This window comes from Puma concolor, chromosome A3, assembly GCF_028749965.1.
Source record: "Puma concolor isolate L17-30 chromosome A3, mPumCon1.1.hap2, whole genome shotgun sequence".
Classification (NCBI taxonomy): Eukaryota; Metazoa; Chordata; class Mammalia; order Carnivora; family Felidae; genus Puma; species Puma concolor.
Genome location: NC_141669.1, coordinates 31959591 through 31986937, shown reverse-complemented (window position 1 = coordinate 31986937; position 27347 = coordinate 31959591). Strand labels below are relative to the sequence as shown.

At 43.2% G+C, this 27347-nt stretch overlaps 1 protein-coding gene across 4 annotated transcripts in view; it reads left to right on the top strand.

The window, feature by feature from the left end:
* The window catches only part of DHX57 (DExH-box helicase 57), a 55328-nt gene extending 27981 nt beyond the window's left edge, over window positions 1-27347 (top strand). For all 4 annotated transcript variants that reach the window (XM_025927323.2, XM_086700400.1, XM_086700402.1 and 1 more), the window contains exons 13-24: window positions 4563-4679; window positions 7945-8041; window positions 8851-9024; window positions 9855-10055; window positions 11654-11930; window positions 16208-16303; window positions 16392-16475; window positions 19836-19970; window positions 20858-20932; window positions 21606-21740; window positions 24656-24856; window positions 26689-27347. In XM_025927323.2, the coding sequence (XP_025783108.1) occupies window positions 4563-4679; window positions 7945-8041; window positions 8851-9024; window positions 9855-10055; window positions 11654-11930; window positions 16208-16303; window positions 16392-16475; window positions 19836-19970; window positions 20858-20932; window positions 21606-21740; window positions 24656-24856; window positions 26689-26832 (1736 nt within the window). In that variant the 3' untranslated portion in view covers window positions 26833-27347. The remainder of the gene's footprint in view (window positions 1-4562; window positions 4680-7944; window positions 8042-8850; window positions 9025-9854; window positions 10056-11653; window positions 11931-16207; window positions 16304-16391; window positions 16476-19835; window positions 19971-20857; window positions 20933-21605; window positions 21741-24655; window positions 24857-26688) is intronic.

Genomic DNA, 27347 nt, shown 5'->3' with positions numbered 1-27347 from the left:
TATAGGTATTTTCTGATTATAAAAGAAATGTTTATTATAGAAAAATTGGGAAGTAGTGAAATACAAGTATATTCCTTAGTATTTTGTAACTTTTTATTTTGATATGATTGCAAATTCATAATAAAAGCTGGCAGGACCATACAATGAACTCTCATATATCCTTTACCCCAGCTCACCAATTATTATTTTGCTTCATTTCCTTTATCATTTGCACTGTGCACACGTTATATATTTTTTTCTTGAACCTTTTGAGTAGGTTGCAGATATCATGTCCTTTAATCCCTCGTATATGAGTACATATTTCTTTCTCTTTTTTCTTTTTTAATGTTTATTTACGTATTTTGAGAGAGAAAAAGAGAGAGCACATGCGCGCCTGCAAGCAGGGGAGGATCAGAGAAAGGAGAGAGAGAACCCCAAGCAGGCTCTGCACTGTCAGCACAGAGCCTGATGCAGGGCTCAAACCCATGAACTGGGAGATCATGATCTGAGCTGAAGTCAAGAACGGACATATGTATTTCTTAAGACCATAAGCACAGGACATGATCAAAATGAAGACATTTAACTGATATAATACTATTATTTAATCCATAGTCACTATTCTAATTTGCCAATTATCTCAAAAATGTCCTTTATTGCTATTTTTTTCTGGCCCAGAATCCAACCCACAATTATGTATTGCATTCATTGTTGTGTGTCTTTAGTTTCTTTTGATCTGGAAAAACTCAGCCTTTATTTTTCTTTTAAGATCTTGACATTTTTTAGGAGTTTGGGCCAGTTATTTTCTAAAATATCCCTTCATTTAGATTTGTCTAATGTTTCCCCATGATTAAATTTAGGTTAGAAAACCCAACCTTTTGGGTTTCATTTTTGGTTAGAAAACCACAGAAACAATGTTGAGTCCTTTTTGGTACATCGTATCAGGAGGCATATGACATTGGTTTGTCCCTTTATTGGCAGTGTTGTTTTTGATCACTTGGTTAAGGAGATGCTGGCTACGTGTCTCCCCTGTGTAGGTCACTGTTTGTTCCCTTTATAGTTAATAAGTCATTTGTGGAGAGATATTTGAAGACTTTTTAAATAGCCTCTAAAATCCTCAAAATGTCATCCACTAGTTTTAACATTACTCACAGGCTTTCAAATAGCGTCTTTTGTGGGTCCATCCTATACTGAGCATTTCTTTATGTGTTCTTAGCTGATCCCTCCTCCTATGCCAGGTCCCACCTAACTGTTCTTTGTTCCTAGATAGTCTTCTGTGCATATGAGCTGGGCTAAACACACAGACACTGCAACATTACTACTGTTGCTTTCTTCCTTAAAGCCTAGACCAGAGACATGTCTCAACTGCCCTCCCTGCTCTTTTCCCTGGACTGCCACCCCAACTCCTCTAGCCCTTCCAAAAAAACAAAAGTGCTTACCTTTCAAGGAGTAAGAGCCTGCATCCCCCTGTTCTATAGGAGAAGAAGCAAATGAGTTTTCCTTTTTCTCCTCCTGTCGAAGACTATCTTCCCAGTCCTGCGTGGGGAGTGGTAATCATCCAGGAATTAGGGGATTAGCTATTATTCTGCTGTTCAGAAAGATATGCATAGCTCCTAAATATTTCACTTAATCTTCCCAACATCCTGAGAAGTAAGGTTGAGAGTATGAACTTGCATCATACAGACCTGGGTTCAACTTGCTCCCTCAGAATTCCTCAAGCAAGTCCCTTGTCCTCTCTGTACCTCAGTTTCCTAATCTATAAAATGGAGTTGTTTAGGGAGTTAAATGAGATAATACAAATCCACAGCATGGTGCCCATCTAGTCAATACACATTAGTAATTTTAACTGAAATATGTCTGAGTCAAAAGTTTGTGTTCCTTCTGTACATCATACCAGCTGATAATTCCCATTTCCTTATTCTATTAAATTATGGAACAGGAAAACCCCTTTGGTTTCTCTTTTGAAATTTCGGAATTTTCTTTAAAAATTATGATGGGATCTAAGCCAGGCCTTTCCAATTTCAAGCACACAGTTTACCAAAGTTCAGAAAGCACTTTTGAGAATTCCTTTCTGGGGCGCCTGGGTGGCGCAGTCGGTTAAGCGTCCGACTTCAGCCAGGTCGCGATCTCGCGGTCCATGAGTTCGAGCCCCGCATCAGGCTCTGGGCTGATGGCTCGGAGCCTGGAGCCTGCTTCCAATTCTGTGTCTCCCTCTCTCTCTGCCCCTCCCCCGTTCATGCTCTGTCTCTCTCTGTCCCAAAAATAAATAAAAACGTTGAAAAATAAATAAATAAATAAATAAAATAAAATCTAGTTTGTCTGATAAAAAAAAAAAAAGAGAATTCCTTTCTGAGGGGGGAGGAGGATAGAAGATTTGGGGTCATGAAACCCGGCTCTGTCACAAGCTTCTCTTTCCCTATAACAAAAAGACTAAATCTGGTTGATCTCAAGACTCTCTCATTTTTCAGAAAATCAAAATAATGTTTCTGAGGTCAACTCTTAAAACTTTTTCTAGTTAAAAAAATAATCAGTCCTTTTAAGTAGTAAAAACTGCCCAACTATAAAAACTTTCTTTTATTTATTATTTCTTTAATTTCTTTTATTACATTTATTTATTTTTGATAGAGAGACAGAGCACAAGTGGGGGAGGGGCAGAGAGAGAAGGAGACACAGAATCCGAAGCAGGCTCCAGGCTCCGAGCAAGAATTCAGCACAGAGCCTGACGCGGGGTTCGAACCCACAAACTGTGAGATCATGACCTGAGCCAAAGTCAGACACTTAACCAACTGGGCCACTGAGGTGCCCCTTTGCTTTTATTTTTTTAAAGTTTTGTTTTGTTTTTTAATTTTTGGGAAAGACAGAGTGCAAGCAGGGGAGGGGCAGAGAGAGAGGAAGAGTCTCAAGCGGGATTCCTGCTGTCAGGGCAGAGCCCGACATGGGCTCGAACTCCTGAAACTGTGAGATCATGACCTGAACCCAAATCAAGAGTCAGATGCTTAACCAACTGAGCCTCCAAGGAGCCCCTGAAAAAATTTGTTTAATGTTTATTTTTGGGGAGGGGGGGGCAGAGAGAGAGGGAAACAGAGGATCTGAAGCAGGCTGTGCGCCGTCAGTGAAGAGCCTGATGCAGGGATGAACCCATGGACCACGAGAAACCAAGAGTGGGACACCTTCACCGCCTGAGCCACCCAGGTGCCCCTAAAATTTTTTTTAAAAAACGATTTCACTTCTCTTTTTTTCTGTTAGCTGATCTTTTCTCCTTTTTGAAAAAAAAGTCTAGCTTTTTGGGGGCACCTGGACAGTTCAGAGGGTTAAGCATTCAACTCTTGACCTCAGCTCAGGTCTTGATCTCAGGGTCATGAGTTCAAGCCCTGCACTGGGCTCCACGCTGAGCATGAAGCTTACTTAAAAAAAAAAGAAATGTCAAGTCTAGCTTTTTGGAATCTTGACAGATAAAAATGATTCCTTCTCTGCCTTCCACACCCCACCACACCCTTATTTATATAACCTGTTTCTTTCTTTCATTTTTGACCCACACAGGCTCCACACTGTAGAACAACATTGTTTAGAAACTGCTTTTGCCCCTTTTCAAACTTTTTAGCCTAATATAGGAAACTTCTCTTCCATGATTCTACCTGCAGCTATTTTGTTCTAGTTAGACTATATTTAGGGTGATGGGCTATTAAGAGGACCCAAGAAGAAAGGCCAGTAGTCTTTAGAGAGTTAGACTCCCAAGAATATGCTATTTGTTTTTAAAAGAGCCCAAGCTTATAGCTCTTACAGCCCAAGCACAAAGAACTGTGTCTTTCACTAGGCCTCAGATAGATTCGGAGGAGACTAGAAACCCTTAAACTAGAAGTCTGAGGATAGCCTTCAGGAGTTGTTAGTGAAGCCATTAAAATCACATGTATTTTTCAGGGAAGATCCAAAACTTGTGTGGGGCATGTGGGTGGCTCAGTCGGTTAAGCTTCGGGCTGTTGATTTCGGTTCAGGTCATGATCTCATGGTTCGAGGGTTCAAGCCCTGTGCTGGGCTCTGCACGGCTGGTGCAGAGCCTGCTTTGGATTCTGTCTCTCCCTCTCTCTCTGCCCCTTCCCTGCTCACACTCTCTCTCAAAATAAACTTTGGGTGGGGGCGGGAAAGAGTCACTATTGTGAAGATGTCAGTGAAAGCTTTGGTCTCTGTTGATTTCCCTGGATTACTATTGCCTGGACTTCCATCTGATCTGACTCATGACTTGATTGAATCTAGGAGGGGTATCTAAAGTGTATTTGTCTTTGAATTTTGTTTCTGGTATTTAAATGGTCACTAAGTGTGTGATGGGTAAAAGGGGGGAGGAAGAAAGGAAACAGCAGCCTATCTGAGCCTTTCCAGCAGGGTCAGGAGCCTGTTCTTTGGGTCCTTGTTCAAGCAAAAAGTTCTCCTAGTAAACGTGTACTTTCTGAGCGACTGAAAGAAACCAGGTCATTTCAGTGCATCAGTGTGAACATCTGTGTTGGCAATTCAAGGTGAGACCCACCTAGTTCACAGGCATCACTGTCTTTAATAAGGTTTAGTTATCCTTCTGATTTTTACCTTTCTTTCAGGGGTTAGCAAATCAGTCATCAAAACTATGTCCATCATGGATTTCGAAAAGGTTAATCTGGAATTAATAGAGGCCTTGTTAGAGTGGATCGTGGATGGAAAGCACTCCTACCCTCCAGGTAATCGCTTCTTCATTTGTGTGGGAGACGGCAAAAGGAAGGTGGCTCACTTAGATGATGGGTGCTGTGGGAGCGACCTCCCTTCCTGGAGCCGTCACCCCCACCCTCACTTTTTCACTGACAGTTGTATGTAAAGTTGCTTATTAGGCTTTTCAGGGGGGAGGATTTTACCTTTTACTTTTCGAGGTTCACCTGCAGCTTTCACTCAGCACTCTTTTGTTCCCGCCGGGCAAAAAGATGTTAACAACACAAAATCCACAAGGAGGAAGTTTGAAAAGAAGGCCTGGGTGATCCACATATTAAACACCTAGCCCCAGGCTAAATGGGAGTCTGGTAATGAGTGTTTGATGCACATGAAGGTCACAGGGCAGGGGGGTTAAGAGAACAGGCTCTCGAGTCTGATAAAGTCCTAGCTCTGCTACTCAGGAACTGTGTAGTCGCAGGTAGAGAGCCCTTATCTTTGCTATGCCTCAGCTTCCTTGTTTGTGAAATGAAGACATTATAATAAGTCCTCTGACGTGAAGATATTTTGAGGATTAAAAGAAACCATTGTATGGGGTCCCTGGCTCCTGGCTGGCTCAGTCAGTGGAGCACAGGACTCTTGATCTCAGGGCTGTGAGTTCAAGCCTCACACTGGGAGTAGAGATTACTTAAAGATAAAATCTTTAAAAAAAAGAAAAAGAAAGGAAGAAAGAAAGAAAGAAAGAAAGAAAGAAAGAAAGAAAGAAAGAAACCATATGTAAAGCACTTGGCGCAGTGCCTGGCATGCAGTTAATGCCCATCGATACTCCGCCTAAAAACGATACCGTTGCGATGATAACGTATTTTGTCATTATTATTCCTATGATCGTTGCTACTGCTGTGACACAGAGCAACAACTACTTTCCCCTTACTCGCCGTCGTCCTATCCCAATGGCCTTCTTAAGCTCACTGGGCAGACCCTCATCCCCCAAATCTTCTCGTAACTGAATCCGTCACATCATTCAGGTTTCTGCCAAACATTTTCTCTTCAGAGGAGTCTTCTCTGAACTCTTACTCTATCGTGATATCCAAAAGTGATTTTCATTTTCATCGTAGCACCACGCACTATCCAGAAGCATAGTTCTGCTTACTGACGGTCTCCTTAATAGCATGTAAACTGCTCAAGAATGTGGATTTATCAGGCACCACTGTGTTCCTCAGACCCTAGGGCAGTACCTGGAATATTTGCTGCCTGAATAGATGCAGCCATTGTTGGGTGATCATAAGTTGAACGACAGATCAAACACTTACCTCATGTGCTCGCTGCACAGCGCTTAAGAGAAATGGGAGTGGCTGTCCGCCACCGCTTAGACTTTAATCATTACGGGATATTTCCTGAAGAGACGTATGAGCCACGCAAAAGGATTGAAGTACCTTGTTGTCATCTCGGGTGGGTAGTCCGTGTTTGCTAACGCATTATCACTGGTCTACATATCTTGTTTCATCCCAAAAGAAAAGACTATTATTGAAAAAAATCAGGTATAGCGGACAAAAGAACTGCTAGAAAATTACCTGAATTCAAAGCAGAGTAGATGTAGTGAGTGGGGGCGCTGACATATTTGTGAATGTTAAAGGGACACGTCTTCCCTGGCTCAGCGGGAAGAGCATATATGACTCTTGATTTCGGGGTCTTGAGTTTAAGCCCCACATTGAGTATAGAGCTTACTTTAAAAAAAAAAAAAAAAAAAAAGATACCGCTGATACAAATGGCCAAGCTATGAGGGCACAGCACATCAGGAGGCACATAAAAATATGGACAGGAGCACCTGGGTGGCTTAGTCAGTCAAGTGTCTGACTCTTGATTTCGGTTCAGGTCATGATCCCAGGGTTGTGGGATCAAGCACTACATCGGGCTCCGCACTAAGCATGAAGCCTGCTTAAGATTCTCTCTGTCCTTCTCCCCTGCTTGTGCTTTCTCTGTCTCTTAAAGATAGATACAGATATAGATACAGATACAGATACAGATATAGATGATATAGATATAGGGAGAGGGGAGAGGGGAGAGGGTCCCAGAAACCCAGGTTTATGTCCAGGCCCCACTCTCATTAACTCTGTCGCCTGGCTGAGTTATTGAGTCACTTTAAAGGTACTAATAACCTTCTTAATGAGTGGCATGAGGATCAAATGAGACAATGTACGTAAACATACTTTGTATACTATGAGGTGTTTGAAACTAACCCTGAAAGATGTCTTTTGCCCTCTTCAGAGTTCCATTTTCATAATAACTTAGTTTCCTTATTTACTTAGTAGAGCAAATAACTGTGATAAATAATAGGTCCTGAGTTCCTTGTGGGCAGATTTTTGGTTTATATTCCATTCTACCTAGCACAGAGCGGACATAGGCCCCCAATAAATATTTGTAGGATTAAAGGGAGGGGCTAGTGAAGATGGTATCAATTCCCTCTTTGAATAAAGCTCAGAAGAAGGTGACTTGCTGAGTGGCCACTCTTGGCACAGAAATATTTTGTAATCAGTTATCACTGCTTATTTTCTTTAATTAAAATTTAAAAGCCCATAAAACCTTCAATAGGGCATGGCCAGTTAATGTGCTGCCTCTCTAACATCTATCTGAATTTAGATTATCAGGTTGACCAGCCAATTTTCTTTCCTTTTTCTCATTTCCAGTAAAATGTTTATGGGTTTTATTTACTAACAGAAGAGTCTTCCTGTCTTATAAGATTAGAAGGATAACTCTTCCTATAGAAACAGAATGTCAGTGCCCAGTGCACTAAAGAAGTATATTTAAAGAGCTTTGCTGATGAGAGGTGCCTGGATGGTTCAGTCAGTTAACTGGTTAACCGTCCAACTTCAGCTCAGGTCATGATCTCACAGTTTGTGAGTTCGAGCCCCACATCAGGCTCTGTGCTGACAGCTCAGAGCCTGGAGCCTACTTCAGATTCTGTCTCCCTCATTCTCTGCCCCTCCCCTGCTCACACACTCTCTCTGTCTCTCAAAACTGAATAAACGTTAAAAGAATTAAAAAGAGCTTTGCTAATGATTCTTATATGGCCTAAAGTGTTATATTTTTCTACACTTCAGCTTTTCTCTTGTAGAAAGGTAAGTCAGAAAATGGATAAAAAACAGTGTCATCCATTTAAATCCTTGGGGACTTTTTAAAAAAAAAAGAAAATTGATAGTGAAAAATCTCAGATTATTACATTTTTTAAAGTTTAAAATAGCTCTATAATCCATATTAGTTTTTCCTTTTTTGCATCTGTCAGATCGATTCTTTTTGTATACCCAGGGGCTATACTTGTATTTTTACCGGGACTAGCAGAAATCAAAATGCTATATGAACAGCTACAGTCCAATTCTCTTTTCAACAACAGACGCAGTAATCGGTAAGTTAATTGCTTTCTGTAGCCTTAACCATCTGCAGTTGTATTGTATGCAAAGATGAATAACCAGAATGGTCTGTGACAGTCATCACCCTCTAGACCATGGTGTCACTGCTCAAGAATATGTCTGTTTATGCCAGCTGGAAGTAGACAAACCTATTTGTTCCAGATAATCAATCATTCCCATTCCATTAAATAAAAATTTTTCTCTTCACTTAGCGTAGTGACTCAGCAAAATTGCATGTAATTTCAGTTGCCAGATGGGGAGTGGGGAGGGATGGGAGAAGCCAGTGTAAGTAACAACAAAGAAATGTTACCATTTGAGAAAAAAATAATTTGCAACAGTTCCTTTTCCAGTAGCAAGACATGTGTTTTTATATCTAAAGCGACAGCTACTAAAGAGAGAAACACTCCCAGGAATATAGGAATATCTTGGCTTAGCTCACATCACTACCTCTGCCTCTGGTCCTCTGGATTTAAAGGTAGAGAAAAAATGATTCTCTCCTGGTTAGTGTGCGAGGCTTGTTACTTATAGAATATCAGCTATACGTTTCTCTTGATTACTTACTACTGAGTTACATTCCAATTTTTCCCAAGTCAGTGCAAGGTTTCTAGTTCATAGAGCCAAATCAACATTTTGTAAGGCTCAGAAAGAACCTTCTCATTTAGAAGAGCTGGACCCTGAGGGCAGGTTCTAGAGAAGCTGCTGATACTTGGAGTTCTATTGTTAATTTTAATAGAAATTCACCTACCATTAATCCAGTTCCAGCCTTTTGTGCCAGAATATTAAATGTGCGTTTATTTCCTTCCAGATGCGTGGTTCACCCACTTCATTCATCTTTATCCAGTGAAGAGCAGCAGGCTGTGTTTGTAAAACCCCCTGTGGGTGTAACTAAGATTATAATTTCTACCAACATTGCTGAGACATCCATAACCATTGATGATGTTGTCTATGTCATCGATTCTGGGAAAATGAAAGAAAAGAGGTATTCTCTTTTGGCAATGTGAGAGAGGGGCTAAAGACACATTAGAGTGCCACGGCTGTTAATGGCTGATGCTTTTGAGCTACATGGGTTACCGTTTGGAAAAATATTTTATGGAAACCGCATATGGGTATATATGAGTGATTCTATACCAGGACCATAGTCTTAAAGTCAAACAGAGGTGGAAGGTTTAAGGCTTTCCCTTGGAAGTAATTAATTATTTTTCCTCTTTTTCCCATATGCTTTACATGTGCTTGAATGAAAAAGATGGAATGATATGGGAGGTGATGGGTGTGTTAATTAATTTGATTGTGGAAATCATTTCATAATGCATACATATATCAAAACCACTTTGTACACCTATGTCCAGTTTTTATTTGTCAAAATAAACCATGAAAAAGAATGAAGAGAGAAAAGGTTGGGGCACCTAGGTCGCTCAGTCGGTTAAGCGTCCGGCTCTTGATTGTGGCTCAGATCATGATCTCACGGTTCGTGAGTTCAAGCCCCACGTCAGGCTCTGTGCTGACGGAGCCTGCTTGGGATTCTCTGTCTTTCCCTCTCTCTCTGCCCCTCCCCTGCTTGCTCTCTCTCTAAATAAATAAAATAAACTTAAAAAAAGAGAAAAGGTTGCATAAAGGAACTATGTGTAGTAGCATTTGATACCACTTAAAAACAGCACTGTGTGCTGCCTCCAGGGGCTGAACTATTCCCGGAACACACAGGACACTGTCCTTCCTTGGAAGTGAGGTAGTTCATTTGTTCTGTCCATGCTAGGTCGGGTCTTACCCATGTTTTTATAAAAAACTCTTCTCTACATTTTCTTTTTCTTATAGATATGATGCCAGCAAAGGGATGGAAAGCCTAGAGGATACTTTTGTCTCTCAAGCCAATGCTCTGCAAAGAAAAGGTCGAGCGGGCCGTGTTGCTTCTGGGGTCTGCTTCCATTTATTTACCAGCCATCACTTCAATCACCAGCTCTTAAAGCAGCAGCTACCAGAAATACAAAGAGTGCCATTGGAACAGCTGTGTCTGAGGTACATCTTGATCTTTCTGTTCTGCTTCCAGAAGGTCTACATGTTTCTCACCCTAAGTTCCGTGGGTTTATTTTTCTTAGTAGAAGACATTTTGCCAAGAGTGGGCATGGATGAACTCATTCATTTGCAAAAAAGGAGCTGTTCAGTGTTGCTTTTACCATTGGATTTAACTTTCTGCACATGAAGATCTCTTACACTGCAAACAATGGCCCTAAAATAGAGCTTTAGAATACATTTGGAAGTCAGGAAAGTGATCTAATTTATCAAGAAATTTCTGCTAGGGGCAATACCAATATTGAATCATCAAAGGTCAAAAGTCTACAGCCTCGTGATCAGAGCAAGTGAACAAAAACAACTCAAAAACACCATTATTTAGCTGATAAACAAACAAGAACAAATATCATAAAAGAGGATTTAATGAATGAATGATCAAACTCAGTGTTATTGAAGCTAGGGAACGTTTGGTTCAACCTTCCTGAAAATGTGGTTGGTGTTATGTAAGAACTCAAACCATCCATGCCCTCTGACCCAGTCCCTGTGACGTAATATGCCCATAAAATAATAACCCAAAGCAAATTACTTATACAAAGATGTTATAGCTCTCCTTTATCCAGCAGGTATATTTTGAAAGCCTTCCATTTGCCAGGGGTTGGACTGAGCACTAGAGCTACTGTAGGATACAAGACCCAGGCCCTGCTTTTAATTGTCCACAGTCAGGTCTTAAGAAGTTGGGCAGGCACATACCTTACTGAGGTAGTAATAGTGCAGATGAGGAGTGAAGGGACTTGAGAAAGCTTTGGAAGTGGAATGACCCACGAGAGGGGACGAGAGAGGGGAAATGTAATATATGTGGCACATATGATTTAAAAACAACTCAGATATACAGCAGTGGGGAAATAGGCAAATTATATAGGCCAACATGGTTCATCTTTTTTTATCTTTTTTTTTTTCATTTTAAGTCTAAGTAAGTGGATTACTGTCCATGCATGTCTTAAAGTGAAATATCTAGAGAGTTGAAGTGGGAGAAAGCTAGGTACCAAATGCATATACATTAGTAAAAATTAGTAAAAAATTAGTAAAAATAAACAACTATGTTTCTAGGTTGACAGCTTAAAAAGGAATTATAAGTGAAATAAATAAATTTTGTATATATATTTTTTTTTCTTCTGAAAACTGCTTAAATTCATAATTTAAAAGAGTAGCTCTTCAAGGCAAGACACATTGCAGATTAAGCTTATCAGCAATTACGGTACAATTTCAGATGTGGGAAAAAGTAAATGGATCATTTGACTTGTTTCATAATTTGAACCCATATTTGATAGAGAGAAGCATTTTGAAAGTTTATAGACAGAATTTTATCCTGAATCCCCATAAGTTTCAGGGTAGGATTTGAAAGTGTTTCTATAATTTATTGCTAGAACTAGAAGACGTAAGAGATTTTTTTTTTTTTTAATGTATTTCACCTAGCATGGTCTAGCTTATGAAAGCATGTGCCTTGGAAATTGGCAACTATTTTCGTTCAAGAAAGAAGCTTGTTCCTCTGTGTCATCTCTCCAGAAATAAAATGGACGCATTATGTTTTTTTTTTCTTTTTGTAGAATTAAAATTTTAGAGATGTTTAGCACTCACAGTCTCCAGTCTGTTTTCTCTCGGCTCATTGAGCCACCGCACCCAGATTCTCTCCGTGCCTCAAAAATACGATTACGAGACTTAGGAGCATTAACTCCAGATGAAAAGCTGACCCCTCTAGGGTATCACCTGGCCTCCCTGCCGGTGGACGTGAGAATCGGCAAACTGATGCTGTTTGGGTCTATCTTCCGCTGCTTGGATCCTGCCCTCACCATTGCCGCCAGCTTGGCTTTTAAGTCTCCTTTTGTAAGTAAACAACATTCATTGAAACTGGAGTCCATAGGTGTCTAAGGGGACCATGGGGGCTTCAGGGTTATGTGATCCTCCTACATGTTTTCTTATGAGGGTGATATATGGGACTTCTTCAGGTCACAATGTCTTTAACTTTTGTCTGATCCTAAAAGAAATCCATGCCCCAAGTAAAGATTAAGAACTGAAGATCCAACTTACTGAAATACCATAAATGTGCTTTTTATGGTATCCACTGTCCTTGCTCATTAAAGAAAAATCAGAATGGGACGCCTGGGTGGCTCAGTCAGTTAAGCGTCTGACTTCGGCTCAGGTCATGATCTCACGGTTCATGGGTTTGAGCCCCACGTCAGGTTCTGTGCAGACAGCTCAGAGCCTGGAGCCTGCCTTGGATTCTGTGTCTCCCTCTCTCTCTGCCCCTCCCCCGCTTGCACTGTGTCTCGCTTTCTCAGAAAATAAACATTTTTTAAAAATTTAAAAATAAAAAAAAGAAAGAAAAATCAGAAAATGCAAGCGAAAGGTGCCCCTGCATAAAATACACTGGATCCCTGTTTTTGTTTGTTTGTTTGTTTGTTTGTAGACAGAATATGAGCAGGTAGGGACAGAGAGAGAGAGGGAGAGAGAGAATCTCAAGCAGGCTCCGCGCTGTCAGTGTAGAGCCCAACAGGGGGCTCAAACCCACAAATTACGAGGTCACCACCTGGGCCGAAACTGAGTCAGATGCTTAGTTGACTGACCCAGGCTCCCCAGATCACTTTTTTAAAACAGCATTATTGAAATATAATTCACCCATTTAAGTTGTACATTCAGAAGTTTTTAATATTATGCAGTCCTCGCCATTGTCAGTTTTAGAACATTTTTAGTACCTCATAAAGAAACCCCTCAGCAGTCACTCCCTCTTTCCGCTCAAAACCCTCATCCACTGCAGCCCTAGGCACCCACCAGTTTGCTTTCTGCCTTCACAGATGGACCTCCTCTAGACATTTCGTATTAGTAAAATAATATAATGTATGTTCTTTTGTGATTGGCTTCTTCACTTAGCATAATGCTTTTAAGGTACATCTATGTTATAGCATGAATCAGTCTTCATTCCTTTACCAAACAATACTCCTGTGAATGGACATACCTCATTTTATCTGTCCAGCACTGATGGACACTTGGGATTGTTTCCACCTTTGCCTGTAAACATTCATGTCCACATTTTTTTTTTTCAACGTTTATTTATTTTTGGGACAGAGAGAGACAGAGCATGAACAGGGGAGGGGCAGAGAGAGAGGGAGACACAGAATCGGAAACAGGTTCCAGGCTCTGAGCCATCAGCCCAGAGCCTGACGCGGGGCTCGAACTCCCGGACCGTGAGATCGTGACCTGGCTGAAGTCGGACGCTTAACCGACTGCGCCACCCAGGTGCCCCTCATGTACACATTTTTATGTAGAGATATGTTTTCATTTGTCTTGGGTATTCAGAGAGAAATTACTTGATCAAATATGGTAACTCTTCGAGGAACTTCCAGACTTTTTTTCCAGAGTAGCTGCATATTACATTCCACCAGCATTTTTATCAAGGTTGCAATTTTTCCACATCTTCACCAACAGTTGTTATTATCTAACATTTTTATTATAATCATCCTAGGGGGTGTGAATTTGTGGTTTTGATTTGTATTTCCCCAATAGCTAATGATAGAGAACATTTTTTCATTTGCTTATTTGCCATTTGTATATCTTCTTTCAAGAAATGTCTGTGTAGATCCTTTGCCCATTTTTTGTTGTTGTTGTTGTTTTTTAATGTTTATTTATTTTTGAGACAGGGAGAGACAGAGCATGAATGGGGGAGGGTCAGAGAGAGAGGGAGACACAGAATCCGAAACAGGCTCCAGGCTCTGAGCAGTCAGCACAGAGCCTGATGCGGGGCTCAAACTCACGGACCGCGAGATCGTGACCTGAGCCGAAGTCGGATGCTTAACCGACTGAGCCACCCAGGCGCCCCCTTTTGCCCATTTTTAAATTGGTTATTCATCTTTTTATTACTGATTCATAAGAGTTCTTTATACATTTTGGATACAGGTCTCTTATCAGACATATGATCTACAAACATTTTTCTCCCATTCTGTGGGTTACCTTTCTTACTTTCTTGATATGTCCTTTGAAACCCAAAAGTTTTTAACTTTGATGAAGTCCAATTTATCCAGTTTTTTGTTCCTCAAGCTTCCACTGCCATAGTTAAAGAATCCATTGCCAAAATGGCTGAAGGGGAACGGAAGTTACTGGCTTCCACTTACAGAATGAGTAAGTCATGGGACTAAAAGGCAGGGCATAAGGAATATAGTCAATGACATTGTAATAGCATTGTCTAGTGACAGATGGTAGGTATACTTGTGGTGAGCGTAGCATAATGTATCAATTATTGACTTGTCAAATCACTGTGTTGTATACCTGAAACTAATGTAACATTGTGTGTCAACTACACTAAAAAAAAAAAAAAAAAATCCATTTCCAGATCCAAAGTCATGAAGATTTATCCCATTTATCCCTACATTTTTTTCTAAGAGTATTATAGTTTTAGCTCTTACATTATAGTCTTTGGTCTATTTTTTTTTTTTAAGTGTTTATTTTTGAGAGAAAGAGTGCAAGTGAGGGAAGGGCAGAGAGAGAGAGAGAGAGAGAGAGAGAGTGCAGGGGAGGGAAACACAGAATCTGAAGCAGGCTCCAGGCTCCAAGCTGTCAGCACAGAGTTCATTGCGGGGCTCGAACTTATGAAGCATGCAATCATTACCTGAGCCAAAGTCAGACGCTTAACCGACTAGGCCACCCAGGCGCCCTGGTCTGGTCAATTTTGAGTTAATTTTGTGTACGGCATGAGGTAAGAGCCCAACTTCATTCTTTTGCATATGACTGTACAGTTGTCCCAGTTCCATTTGTTGAAAAAGACTATTCTTTCACCATTGAATGGTCTTGGCATTCTTGTCAAAAATCAGTTGACCACTGGGATGCACTTGACTGATTCGGGAGAGTGTGTGACTCTCGATCTCATGGTCATGAATTCGAGCCCCATGTTGGGTGTAGAGATTACTAAAAATAAATAATTACTTAATTAGTTGACCATAAATATATGGGTTTATTTCTGGACTGTCAATTCTATTCCATTGAGTAGAATGTCTGTCCTTATGCTGGTACCACACTATCTTGATTATTCTAGTTTTATAGTATGTTTTGAAATTTAAAAATGTGAGTCTTGCAGCCTTGTTCTTTTTATCATTTTGGTAGGAATTTTTACATCTATATTCATAAGAGGTATTAGTCTATAGGAAAAAAACATTAGTTATGGGTATGGAAGTAGGGGAGACTCAAGCATAAAAGATGAGTGAATAAGAAATTGTAAAATAAAGATACCACAGAGTTAACAATTTTTTTTTTTAAGTTTGTTTTGAGAGAGAGACAGAGCACACACAGGCAGAACAGAGAGAGAGAGAGAGAGAGAGAAAGAGAATCCCAAGCAGGCTCCGCATGGGGCTCAATCTCATGAACCGTGAGATCATGACCTGAGATGAAATCAACAGTCAGACGTTTAAGTGACTGAGCCACCCAGGTGCCCCAAAACGAACAGAATGTTAGAGTTTAGATCTGGCTTTTAGAATGAGTGGCTCTTTGATGACATGACATCTTGGCACAAGGAACTAAAAGACCCGCCAGAGCTTGGTTTGCATGGGCAGAGAGACTCAAGGGCAATAGGACTATTAGCTTGCCCGTTACCACCACACTTGCCTTTAATCAGCCACTCACTGTCTACTTTGTGATCCGCACAAAACACTTCCCAAGGCACCTGGCTTCAGCCATGGGAAAGTGCCATTAGAAACCTCAGGTAGGGGCGCCTGGGTGGCTCAGTCAGGAAAAGCATACGACTTCTGATCTAGGGGTTGTAAATTTGAGTCCTCTGTTGGGTGTAGAGATTATTTGAAAATAAAATCTTGAGCCGCCTGGGTGGCTCAGTCAGTTAAGCATCCAACACTTGGTTTCCGCTCAGGTCATGATCTCATGGTTGGTGAGACTGAGCCCCGCATCAGGCTCTGTGCTGACAGTGCAGAGCCTGCTTGGGATTCTCTCTCTCTCCCTCTCTCTCTGCCCCTCACTCCCTTGTATGCGCTTTCTCTTTCTCTCTCTCACAGAATAAATAAACTTAAAAAAATAAAATAAAAGGCAGTGATTATTTAAAAAAGAGACATAGAAAAGAAACCTCAGGTAAAATGTGCCCTTCAAACTTGGTTTTCCTCATTTAGGTGTCTCCCTGGGATAAAAAAGAGGAAGCTAACCAGAAAAAGCTAGAATTTGCATTTGCCAACAGTGATTATCTGGCCCTTCTGCGAGCATATAAGGTAAGTATCTAACCTCATAGCCGAGGTATTTTACCACAATTGGCAGCAAAGACAGAGTAAGTTCACTTATATTTTCTTCAAAACTTAGGGATGGCAGCTAAGTACGAAAGAAGGCATGCGTGCAAGTTACAATTACTGCAGACAGAACTTCCTGTCCGGAAGAGTTCTTCAGGTGAGTTGTTTCTGTGGCAGTTTGTTTGCGTTCGTTTTATTGCAGGGGCACACCAGAGGGTGTTGTAACTTTGTCTTATTTGTCCTCCCTTGACATTGAAAGTGTTATTTCTGGAATACGCTTGGCTTTAGCAGCTGTGTAAAACACACTCCTATTTCACATCCTCTCACATGAGGCCCTCTGTGCTGAACCGTCCAACTGACCCATTTTACTTCTTTTCAGTGAATTTGTGTTTACTTACGTGGAGGATAGAATATAGGCACTCTGCAGATCACTGCTTACTGGAAGTCAGCTTTTTCAGTGACTATACCAGGCTTTCTTTCTTTTTTTTTTTTTTTAATGTTTATTTTTGAGAGAGAGAGGGAGAGGATTTGAAGCAGGCTCTGCACTGTCAGCAGGCTCCAACTCATGAACCGCAAGATCATGACCCGAGCCAGTCAGACTCTTAACCAACTGAGCCACCCAGGCGCCCTTATACCAGGCATTCTTAACCTGTGTCCATAAACCCCTGAAATTGTGCACAAAAGTATATGCTTGTACATATGTGCTTTATTCTGGAGAGAGGGACCATAGCTTTCATGATGTTCTCAAAGTGGACAGTGAGCATCCCAAACTCTTCACCTTCTCCTCAAAACCAGACAACGAATACTGAACTGGATTTTAATTTTTCTTAGGACGGTCAGAGGCTACGATGTCAATAACGAGTGCATAAGAAAGAGAAAGTTTATTATCTTGTAATAGCAGAGAGGGTTCTGTCTTCTGTTGTGACAGTGTTGTAGGCCCCTTTCCAAAGTGGTCTGCGAAGCCAGACTAATGCTGGTACACATCTTTGCAAAGCATCTGTTTTACTCAAAGATTTTGAGGCTGGGAAGGGGAAGGACTTTTTTGTTGTTGTTGTTAAGTTAGCTAACATACAGTATAGTCTTGGCTTCAGGAGTAGAATCCCGTGATTCATCACTTGCATCCAACACCCAGTGCTCGTCCCAACAAGTGCCCTCCTCAATGCCCATCACCCATCTTCCCCCGCCTCCCCGACCCCCCACCCCTATCAACCCTCAGTCTGTTCTCTGTATTTAAGAGTTTCTTATGGTTTGCCTCCCTCTCTGTTTGTATCTTATTTTTCCTTCAAGGGGAAGGAGTTTATTTTCATATTAAAAGACGTCTTGGAGTAGAACACAAAATTTATGTCCTTAGTACTTACCACTGCCTGGATATTTATCTTTCTACCCCACAAGCTCCGTCAGAGCAGAGACCTTACCGTATTCCCAGCGCCAGAACTTTGCTTAACACATAGCTGGCGCCCAGTAAAGATTCACTGAAGAAATGCGTGAGTGAGTGAATTTGGTTGTTTACAATGAAGTAAGAGACCTCAGGAGCATCCCACTGTTTGCCTTCATTCTCTGCCTGGAGGTGAGGCATCAGGAGAGGAGAAAAGCTCTAGATACATTCTAAGTTCATCAAAAGCAGTCATTGCCAATCACAATAGATTCATAAAGTAAATAAGTAAACAGACTCAGGTTCACCCCAGGCCAGTTACACCTGGATCTCTGTGGGTAGAGCCTAAGCATCTGTTGATGTCTGTTGGGCACCCCAGGTGATAGTATGCAGCTGGCGTTGAGAACCACTGGTCTGAAGGGTGTGTTATATGTGAGGTGCAGTAATAGATCTTTCCTCAAGTCATTAACATTTAAGTGTAAAGTGATACTTCTTTTAAATTACACCTCTTACGGGGCGCCTGGGTGGCTCAGTCAGTTAAGCGTCCAACTTCGGCTCAGGTCATGGTCTCATAGTTTGTGAGTTTGAGCCCCACATCCAGCTCTGTGCTGACAGCTCAGGGCCTGGAGCCTGGTTCGGATTCTGCGTCTCCTTCCTTCTCTACCCCTCACCCACTCTCTCTCTCCCTCTCTCTCAAAAATAAACATAAAAAAAAATTACATTTCTTACTAAATTTATTTATACATTTTCTTCAGGATGCCCATCAGAGTTCCCTCTTCTCACTAAAGACATTAAGATTAAGACTATCAAAAAGGGGGGGGTGGTGCCTGGGTGGCTCAGTCAGTTGAGCGTCCGATTTAGGCTCAGGTCATGATTTTATGGTTCATGAGTTAGAGCCCCACATCGGGCTGTATGCTGACAGCTCAGAGCCTGGAGCCTGCTTCGGATTCCTTGTATCCCTCTCTGCCCCTCCCCCACTCATGCTCTGTCTCTCGTTCAAAAACACACATTAAAAAAAAAAAAAAGATTAGCAATTAAAACCTTGTCATGATAGAGAAGTCCTAGCTCTATTTTGCTGTATTATCCATGCGTACTTGAGATATTCCAAGAAAATACCTGAACTGTCATCAGGAGACAAGATAGTGCTCAGCTCTCAGTTCCTTTGACGGTTCTAACCTCTTCCCCATCATCTGATACATAGCCTATGCTTGAACAGAAGCCAGAAGAAAAAGAGGTCTGTTCTTTTCTTTCTCACACTTGTGCTCAGTTACACAGGGGGACATCTAAATCTAAACCACTTAATAATATCCTTATTCCTAGGAAGAGATGTGAGCCAGAGACATCACAAGGTAATAGAAAGTAAGTTCTATTACTAACTTTCTAAGTAAGCTGGCTGAGTGAGCTGGGTGTCCTGCACACATTGAGAGAGCACACTCTAGGCTCCGGTAAGGAACTACGAGGATCTGAGCAGAAATGCAAGTTGGAAAAATCACATGATGTCACAGCACCTTGAGCCGGGGTCAAAGTAAACTACAAACAAAGTAAACTACATTTTTTGCTGTCCTGAGAATTTTCAGGAAGTCAGACGTACCCCAGATCCAATGAATGTGTTTTTTTAAATGTCGAACTAGGGGCGCCTGGGTGGCGCAGTCGGTTAAGCGTCCGACTTCAGCCAGGTCATGATTTCGCGGTCCGTGAGTTCGAGCCCCGCGTCAGGCTCTGGGCTGATGGCTCAGAGCCTGGAGCCTGTTTCCGATTCTGTGTCTCCCTCTCTCTCTGCCCCTCCCCTGTTCATGCTCTGTCTCTCTCTGTCCCAAAAATAAATAAAAAATGTTAAAAAATATATATATATAAAAAAAATAAAAAAATAAAATTAAAAAAAAATAATAAATAAATGTCGAACTAAGTCAAATAAATGATCCTTGGGTTTTATGAAGTTGGTGAATGTCTGTGTAACTCTTTTCACTCTCTCTGCCGATTTGCCTAAGTGAAAACTGCCCTTCTGGAAATGACCAGACAAGATAATCTTCGTACCTATTTGGTGAACCCAGATGAGCCTCATTACTAGCCACTGAAGCAAAGACCCTGCACTTCCCTTTGATTTGCTGATGTCTGTGCTTGAATATTTTTTCCCACTTCTTTCAGGAAATGGCCAGCCTCAAACGACAATTCACTGAACTGTTATCAGACATCGGCTTTGTAAAGGAGGGACTCAGAGCAAGGGAAATTGAGAAAAGGGCCCAAGCAGGAGACGGTATCTTGGACGCCACAGGTGAAGAGGTAAAGAATGTGTAGTTAGTGCTGTTATTTCTCTTTAATCAGCACAGGAACATTGGTAGGTCTTATTCACTTAAGCACTAGGAGCAGTGGGCTTGGTGACATTCTTGATTTTCTTTCCACAATAAGTGTCAGGTAAACACTCCAAAAAACAAAAGGGTTTTTTTTGTTGTTGTTAATTGTTGCTATTTTTTTAACATGTTTTCTAATTTATTATTGAGGGAGAGAGCGAGAGCAAGGGAGGGGTGGGGGGAGGGGGGGACAGAGGATCTGAAGCGAGCTCCATACTGACAGCAGTGAGCCTGATGCTAGGCTCGAACCCACAAAGGGTACTCAACCGACTGCGCCACCTGTAGCGCAGGAGTAGCACTCCTGTTGCTACTATTTTTTTTTTTTAATTTTCATGCTGGTTCTTGATAAGCCCATAAGAGGTGAAACATGTTTCAGTAATGTCTTCTTAAATCACACCAGCCTTTTTCCAACCAAGGATAGTTTTTTCTGTGACCACAGGAAGAACACTTCTTCAAGACGAACCTGATGCCCCGCTGTTCTCAGTGCAGTTAGTACTTTCTGCAGTTTATGACCATCTCCTGAACCAGAGTCTGTCTCCACGGATCCTTAGGAGCACTGGCTTTGTAATTGCTTTGCAGAGACCCAGAGTTAACTGTGGGCTTCTTGGAGTGGGCCCTATGTGCATATGGTTTTTTACTTTACCTTGTTTTTTACTTAGAAAGGAAGAGTTTTTCCAGCACAAGGATAGAAATAAGGTATTTTTGTTTTGTTTTGTTTTGTTTTAAGATAGAAAGCAAGTGAAGTGTGATGATAAGTTCCAGGGTACAAACAGAAGTGGCCACATTACTTATAAGATCAATGCTGTCTTTCTCTCCTAGGCAAACTCAAATGCTGAGAACCCCAAGCTGATATCAGCAATGCTGTGTGCTGCTCTTTATCCAAATGTAGTGCAGGTAACAAAACATTTTTCCTGGGTCCTCCCACTTCTTTGATTCGTAGCCAAGGGACTTAAGTTAAGACATACACATTAATCACCTTAAAGAGATACACACACACACACACACACACACACACACACACAGAGCCTTTTAAACTTTGTATACATTTCCAGTGCTTCAGTTATCCAAATTTGTTAAGATAACATTGTTCAAGAACACATTTATTGTATAAAATGAGGTGCTTGTTTTGAATCCTTCTGACATACTAGAAATTTAAATGGACATAAATGTTATCCTGTCGGGCAACGTGTACATAACTAGCCTTTTATGTTAGGTAGAAACTTGATTCTACTATAGTTTTCCTTACGGTCTCTACTCTGCACTACGGTTAGGTAGGAACAAAATCAAACAAGTCAGTGCTTTGCCATGGGACCACTTGTGGCCAGCTTTCTGGAAAACCCTACCTGTATGTGCTGTCGGACTTTTACCTGAGTTTTAATTATCCAGCCCTTGTCAAACTTAGAAAGACTGAATTTGTGAGAGTACTAAATTGTTTTTCATTTAACGTTTTGTTAAATGCTCAGTTGACATGTGCAATGAACGTCTGACGCATTGTCTGCTCGTTTTCCAATGGAAATATACATATGTCATATATATATATATTTTTTTGTGAATACCTGTTGTTTAGGTGAAAAGCCCAGAAGGGAAATTTCACAAGACCAGTACTGGAGCTGTCAGAATGCAACCAAAATCAGAGGAGCTGAAGTTTGTCACCAAGAACGATGGATATGTGCACATTCACCCTTCCTCGGTGAACTATCAGGTCGGAATGGCGGGTCCACTCACGTTTGCATAGGGCAGGTCTCAGGGGAGCAACACAGCCCCTTCTAGTCAGCAGACCTCATCCCGTCACCTGCTGTCCCCAGCAGCACCACTGACTTGGGGAAGGTTGAGAAAGCGTGAACAGACTGGAAATTGGACTGTGTTTGGAAAGACTATTTCCATTTGATGAAAATTCTACTGGATACAAAAAAAAAAAAAAAAAAAACGCTCAAGCCTGCTTTCAAGTGTAAGCTTGCGTCTTTGCAGCGGTGACTTAAGCAGTCAGGATCTAATCACATCCCTAAATCCTCGCCTGACCAGGGAGGGAGTGATGGGCGCTTGCTGCTGGCGCTCCCTCACTTCGCACCCACTCCTGCCTGCTGCCAACACCCTCTCCCAGCCCCAGAAGTGACTTGTGACCTCCTTGGGGTCCACCCCCTCCCTGGTCCTCCTCCTGCTTGACTCTAGTGTAGTATTCAACCCTGCTAACCTCCCGTCCTCTTGAAACCATCTTTGATGTGTTTTTGCTCCTGAAATACCACTTTCTTCTCTCTCTCCCATCACCACCCGATACCCCTTTTGCTGGTTTCTCTCCTTTGCTCTGAAATGGCGCTCTGTCCCTCGTCCTCATTGTCTCACTGTGGAGCACTTACTCTTCCCGAACCCGCAGAGCGCGACACCGCGGTTCCAAACTGCCACCTGGAGCTGTCACAGAGCCCCCAGCTTGCTCTCCCTGTGCCTGGGCTTGTCCTGAGCCCTCCTGCTGGAAGCCCCAGCTGGACGCCTGCCAGTCAGCTCAGGCTCCTTGTCTCCCACTTCTCTCCTCTCTCCTCTCTCGCCTGTCCTGGGCAAACAGCACCTTCCCAGCCGGAGGCCCCCGCGCACAGAGACCCTGCCACTCTTCGCCTCACTCCAGTCCATCTGGGCGCCGGGCAGCAGTTCTGCCTGTCGACGCTCCCAGATGTGCCTGCGCGTCCTCTCCCCACCGCCCTGCCTCAGTTCAAAGCCCACCATCCGCCTCTTACCTGGAGTGCTGTAACGATCTGACTTCTGGTCCTTTCTCTCCCACCTTTTACAGTGCTGCTGCCACAATTAACTTTACAAAACCTCCGTTTGGTCATATCATCCCCTTGCTTAAAACTCTTCATATATGGAGGCTCCCATACACTCTCATCCGACCCTTCACACCTGCCCCTCTTTACCATGTCCCCTGTCACTCCTCCCTCTGTCACTCTGTGTGCCATGACGTACGACGCACTCCCTCGGAGCCTGGGATGACAGTCCCATTCTCAGCAGGCTCCTACCTGTCCTCGGAGCTTCCATTAAAAACCACCTCCCCGGGTTCCCTCCCCCTCGGAGTTGCTCCTCTGTCCCACCAGCACGAGGTGTGCATTTTGTCCACTGTCGTGCTTATCCCATTATTTTACAGTTTGTGGTACGGCTTCATGGAATTGTGAAATTCCTAAAGACAGGACATGTATTCATTTCTATGTCCTCATTGGCTAGCCTGGCACCCAGCCCAAAGCAGATGCTCAGTAAAGCTCTGGGGGGGGCGGGGGTGGGGGGACAGGGGATGGGGGAAGAGAGTTTGAAGTGTTCGGGCTGCTCGGCCCCCTGGAACTACTGAGTAACATGTCCGCAAAGCATGAAAAGTATCTCCGAGAGCCCAAAAGAATTGGAGGACCCGGAGGTCCTCTGGCTATCAGCTGCATACGTACCTAGGGGCCAGAGGACTGAGTTAGGGCCACCCCTCTTCTGAGTTCATCATGACATTCATGCAGTGCATCCTTTGGTACCTACCAGTGCCCTCTCTTTTCCAGGCCCTGTTGTGGGCAGGTGAACTAGACAGACTGGGTCTCTGCCCTCGGGGAGCTTATGCTCTGCTGAGGAAGACAGGCAAGAAACAAGTCATCTCATCTTAGTAACAAATGCTATCAAGAGAAATAGAACAATAGAAATTGTGAGGCACCTGGGTGGCTCAGTCGGTTAAGCGACCGACTTTGGCTCAGGTCGTGATCTCACGGTTCGTGAGTTTGAGCCCCGCGTCGGGCTCTGTGCTGACAGCTCAGAGCCTGGAGCCTGCTTCTGATTCTGTGTCTCCCTCTCTCTCTGCCCCTCCCCTGTTCATGCTTTGTCTCTCTCTGTCTCAAAACATAAATAAATGTTAAAAAAAAGAATTAAAAAAAAAGAAATAGGGCAGAGTAAGAGATTTTAGGAGTGATAGGGGAGGGGCCATTTTGCCCAGAGTGGTCAGGGAAGAACATTCCAGCAGAGGAAATCAGTGCAAGAGCAGCACGTGTTTTAAGACAAGCAGGCACAGGTCAGGTTGTGTGGGACCTTGTAGGCTATGGTACGGATTTGGGATTTTATTCTTGGGAAGTCACTGGCGGGTGTCGTTTTTGAAAGATCATGGTGGCTGCCGGGTGGGAAAGAGACCGTGAAGATGCGAAGCAGAAACCCAACGAGCACTTAGAAAGCCCTGGCAGTGGGCTGTGCGAGTTGATGATGGTTTGAGCCGTACCGGTGGTGAGAATATGTCGTTTCATTATGTATTTTGAATAGCGACAGGACTTAGTGACCATTTCAATGGAGTGAGGGGAAAGAGCAGTCGAAGGCTTCTCAGTCTGGGACATGAGCAGCCGAGGAGGGGTGCATCATTTACTGAGCTGGAGGGGATGCTGCTGGAAAGGAGTGGGAAAATCAAGAATTCCTTTTGAACCTAAGTCTGAGATGCTCGTTAGACGTCCAGAGGGAGACGTCAAGAGGGCAGTCGCTGTATAAGTCCGGTCTCGGGGGGAAGGTTCGGGCCGGAGACAATCTGGGGAGCCCCAGATGGCCAGGCGGTGCTTACATCTGTGGAATGGGTGGGGTTCCCCTTCGGTTGCCGGTGTCCACATCTGAGGTTTTCTGTTCCAGGTCAGACACTTTGACAGCCCCTACCTGGTGTACCACGAAAAGATCAGAACAAGTCGGGTGTTCATCCGAGACTGCAGCATGGTGTCCGTGTACCCGCTGGTCTTGTTCGGGGGAGGCCAGGTGAGCGTGCAGCTTCAGAGAGGAGCGTTTGTCGTGTCCTTGGATGACGGCTGGATCCGTTTTGCGGCTGCCTCCCATCAGGTAAGGGCTGGCGGGCCTGTCTAGGAGGCACAGGCCCCGAGGGGCTTCAAGGAGAAGACGGGTTCCTGCAGGGAGCGAGGACGGCAGAGCTGGCAAAGAGCAAATGAGGAGAGGGTAGTGGGCCACGGACAGAGGCCAGGCCCGGAGCCTCAGTGAGAGACCAGGAGGGCACTGGGAGGGGAGCCCAGGACAGGCTGGCGTGGGAGGCTCAGGACAGAAGCTGCAGGCGAGACGCTGGACCTTCCTAACTGTTCAACAGATAACACATGTTCTCCAAAGAAAAGTCCCAAAATACACAGATGAGCAAAAATAAATAAAAATCACCCTGATTCCACCACTACCATTAAAAAAAAAAGGTAATGGATCTGAATTGTCTATTGTCAGGTCTCACATGTTCACTACTGGAGTGTCTGCAGAGACACTGGAGGCAGAGTATACGCTTAGGAAATAAAAATTCATTTTGACATTTGCATCAGGTAGAGGTCTTAGACGGCAAGAAGCAGAAACACCAACTCAAACGTTAAAGAGAATTTATTGGCACATTGAACTGTAACATCTAAAGCAGCACAGTCGAATAAAAATACGTGAGCCACATGTGTAATTTCAATTTTTCTAGTAGCCACATTTGAAAAACACAAATAGGCGCAGTTCATCTTAATTTTATGTAGCCTAACACATCTAAAAAGTTTTCATGTCATCATGTCATCGTATAAGGGCGCACTGAGATACTCCTCTTCATGTGACATCTTCATAATCTGGACTGTGCGCACTCACCGCACATCTCAGTTCAAAGTGGCCCTTGGATGAGCCACATGTGACGAGTGGCCGTCGTGTTGCCCAGTACAGTTTCCGGAAGGCCAGGCAGCTGGGTGACGAGAGGCTGGCTGACCTTGTGGGGGCAGGATGGCTGCGGCGGCCCCCGGCCTCACGTCTGTTGCAGCGTAGTGTCCGGAAGGGGAGACCAGAAACCTCCTCTCTTAAACCAACTGTTGTGGCCAAAGGAGTGTCATAAACTGTAAGGCCCGGGTCACCTGAGACATTCACTCTGGAAAAGCCCACGGCACGAGCCTGTTTGAGTTCCGTCTGGGCGCAAACTGCACGGTGGCCAGACGACGGGGGAGGGGCAAAGCATGTCGGGAAGACCGCTCCAGTGCCTGCTCCAACAGCAGCACGAGCAAAATGCCATAAAGAATGTGGAGCTATTAGCCCCAGCAAAGCATAGAATGTATCCTAAAGCTAGAGACTTTTTCTCTTAGTATCTACCATTTTTAATTTTCCATTTTCCTGCTTCTCCTCTTGGAACAAATTATAAAAGGTGACCAGGCTTTAATATGGAGAACACTACATAAAAGCCATCCTTTCAGATTTAATCTTTTCTTGAAAGGAGATGTGGACATTGAGTGAAGATTCCTATAGCTGCATCAAGAAATTAAAACTTTTTTAAAAATTTTTATTTATTTTTGAGAGCAAGAGAGAGCATGAGTGGGGGAGGGGCAGAGAGAGAGGGAGACACAAAATCAGAAGCAGGCTCCAGGCTTAGAGCTGCAGCTGTCAGCACAGAGCCTGACGCGGGGCTCGAACTCAAGGACTGTGAGATCATGACCTGAGCCGGAGTCAGACGCTTAACCGACTGAGCCACCCAGGCGCCTCCATCAAGAAATTTTAGAAGCGTTTTTAGAATAAATTGTGTTAGTTTCTCCTCCCCCACCACGTGGAGGTAAAATTAATAGCAGCAATCTAGAATAATGATAATCATCACTGGGATGTTTCCTGTAATAACCTTTCCTCCCCCGTTGACCCAAGCGCTGCTTACGCTGCAACTTTCATTTTAGGTGGCCGAATTAGTAAAGGAACTTCGTTGTGAACTTGACCAGCTCCTCCAGGATAAGATAAAAAACCCAAGCACAGATCTGTGTACGTGTCCTCGAGGATCCCGGATCATCAGCATGATTGTGAAACTTGTCACCACACAATAAAGACCTGCCTCAGGAGAGCGCCTGCCCCGCCCCTTGTGCTCCCCTGGGAAATAACGGCAGCACCTCTACCTCCAGCCAAGCCCTGAGGCGCCGCGCACGAGGGAAGCCTCCCAGACCCCCAGACCGAGCAGGGGCCCTCCCAGCACAATTTGGAGTGTCGGTGTGAGGCGGTCGAAAAACCAGCTTTGCCTGTCTTTTTCTCTGGGACTGTCCCGGAATGAAGGAAATTCACCCAGTAACACAAAAGTGAATGTTTAATACAATTCTGTTTTATTCTATGTATTTTTTTTTCTCCTGCTTTTTACTAGGGTGAGGGAGGAGCATGAGGAGAAATACTGAATGTTTTTTCTATCATAACGGCTCATCTGAAAGAAGTTAGAACAGAAAAAGGACAAAAAAAAAATCATGTGAGCGAGAAAAATTAAAATTTCATTTTAGGCTCTTGGCTACAAAGCAAACTTGACTTGTGAGGGATTTTTACTTTTACTCATTAAAGGTCAACCTAAAAAAACAAA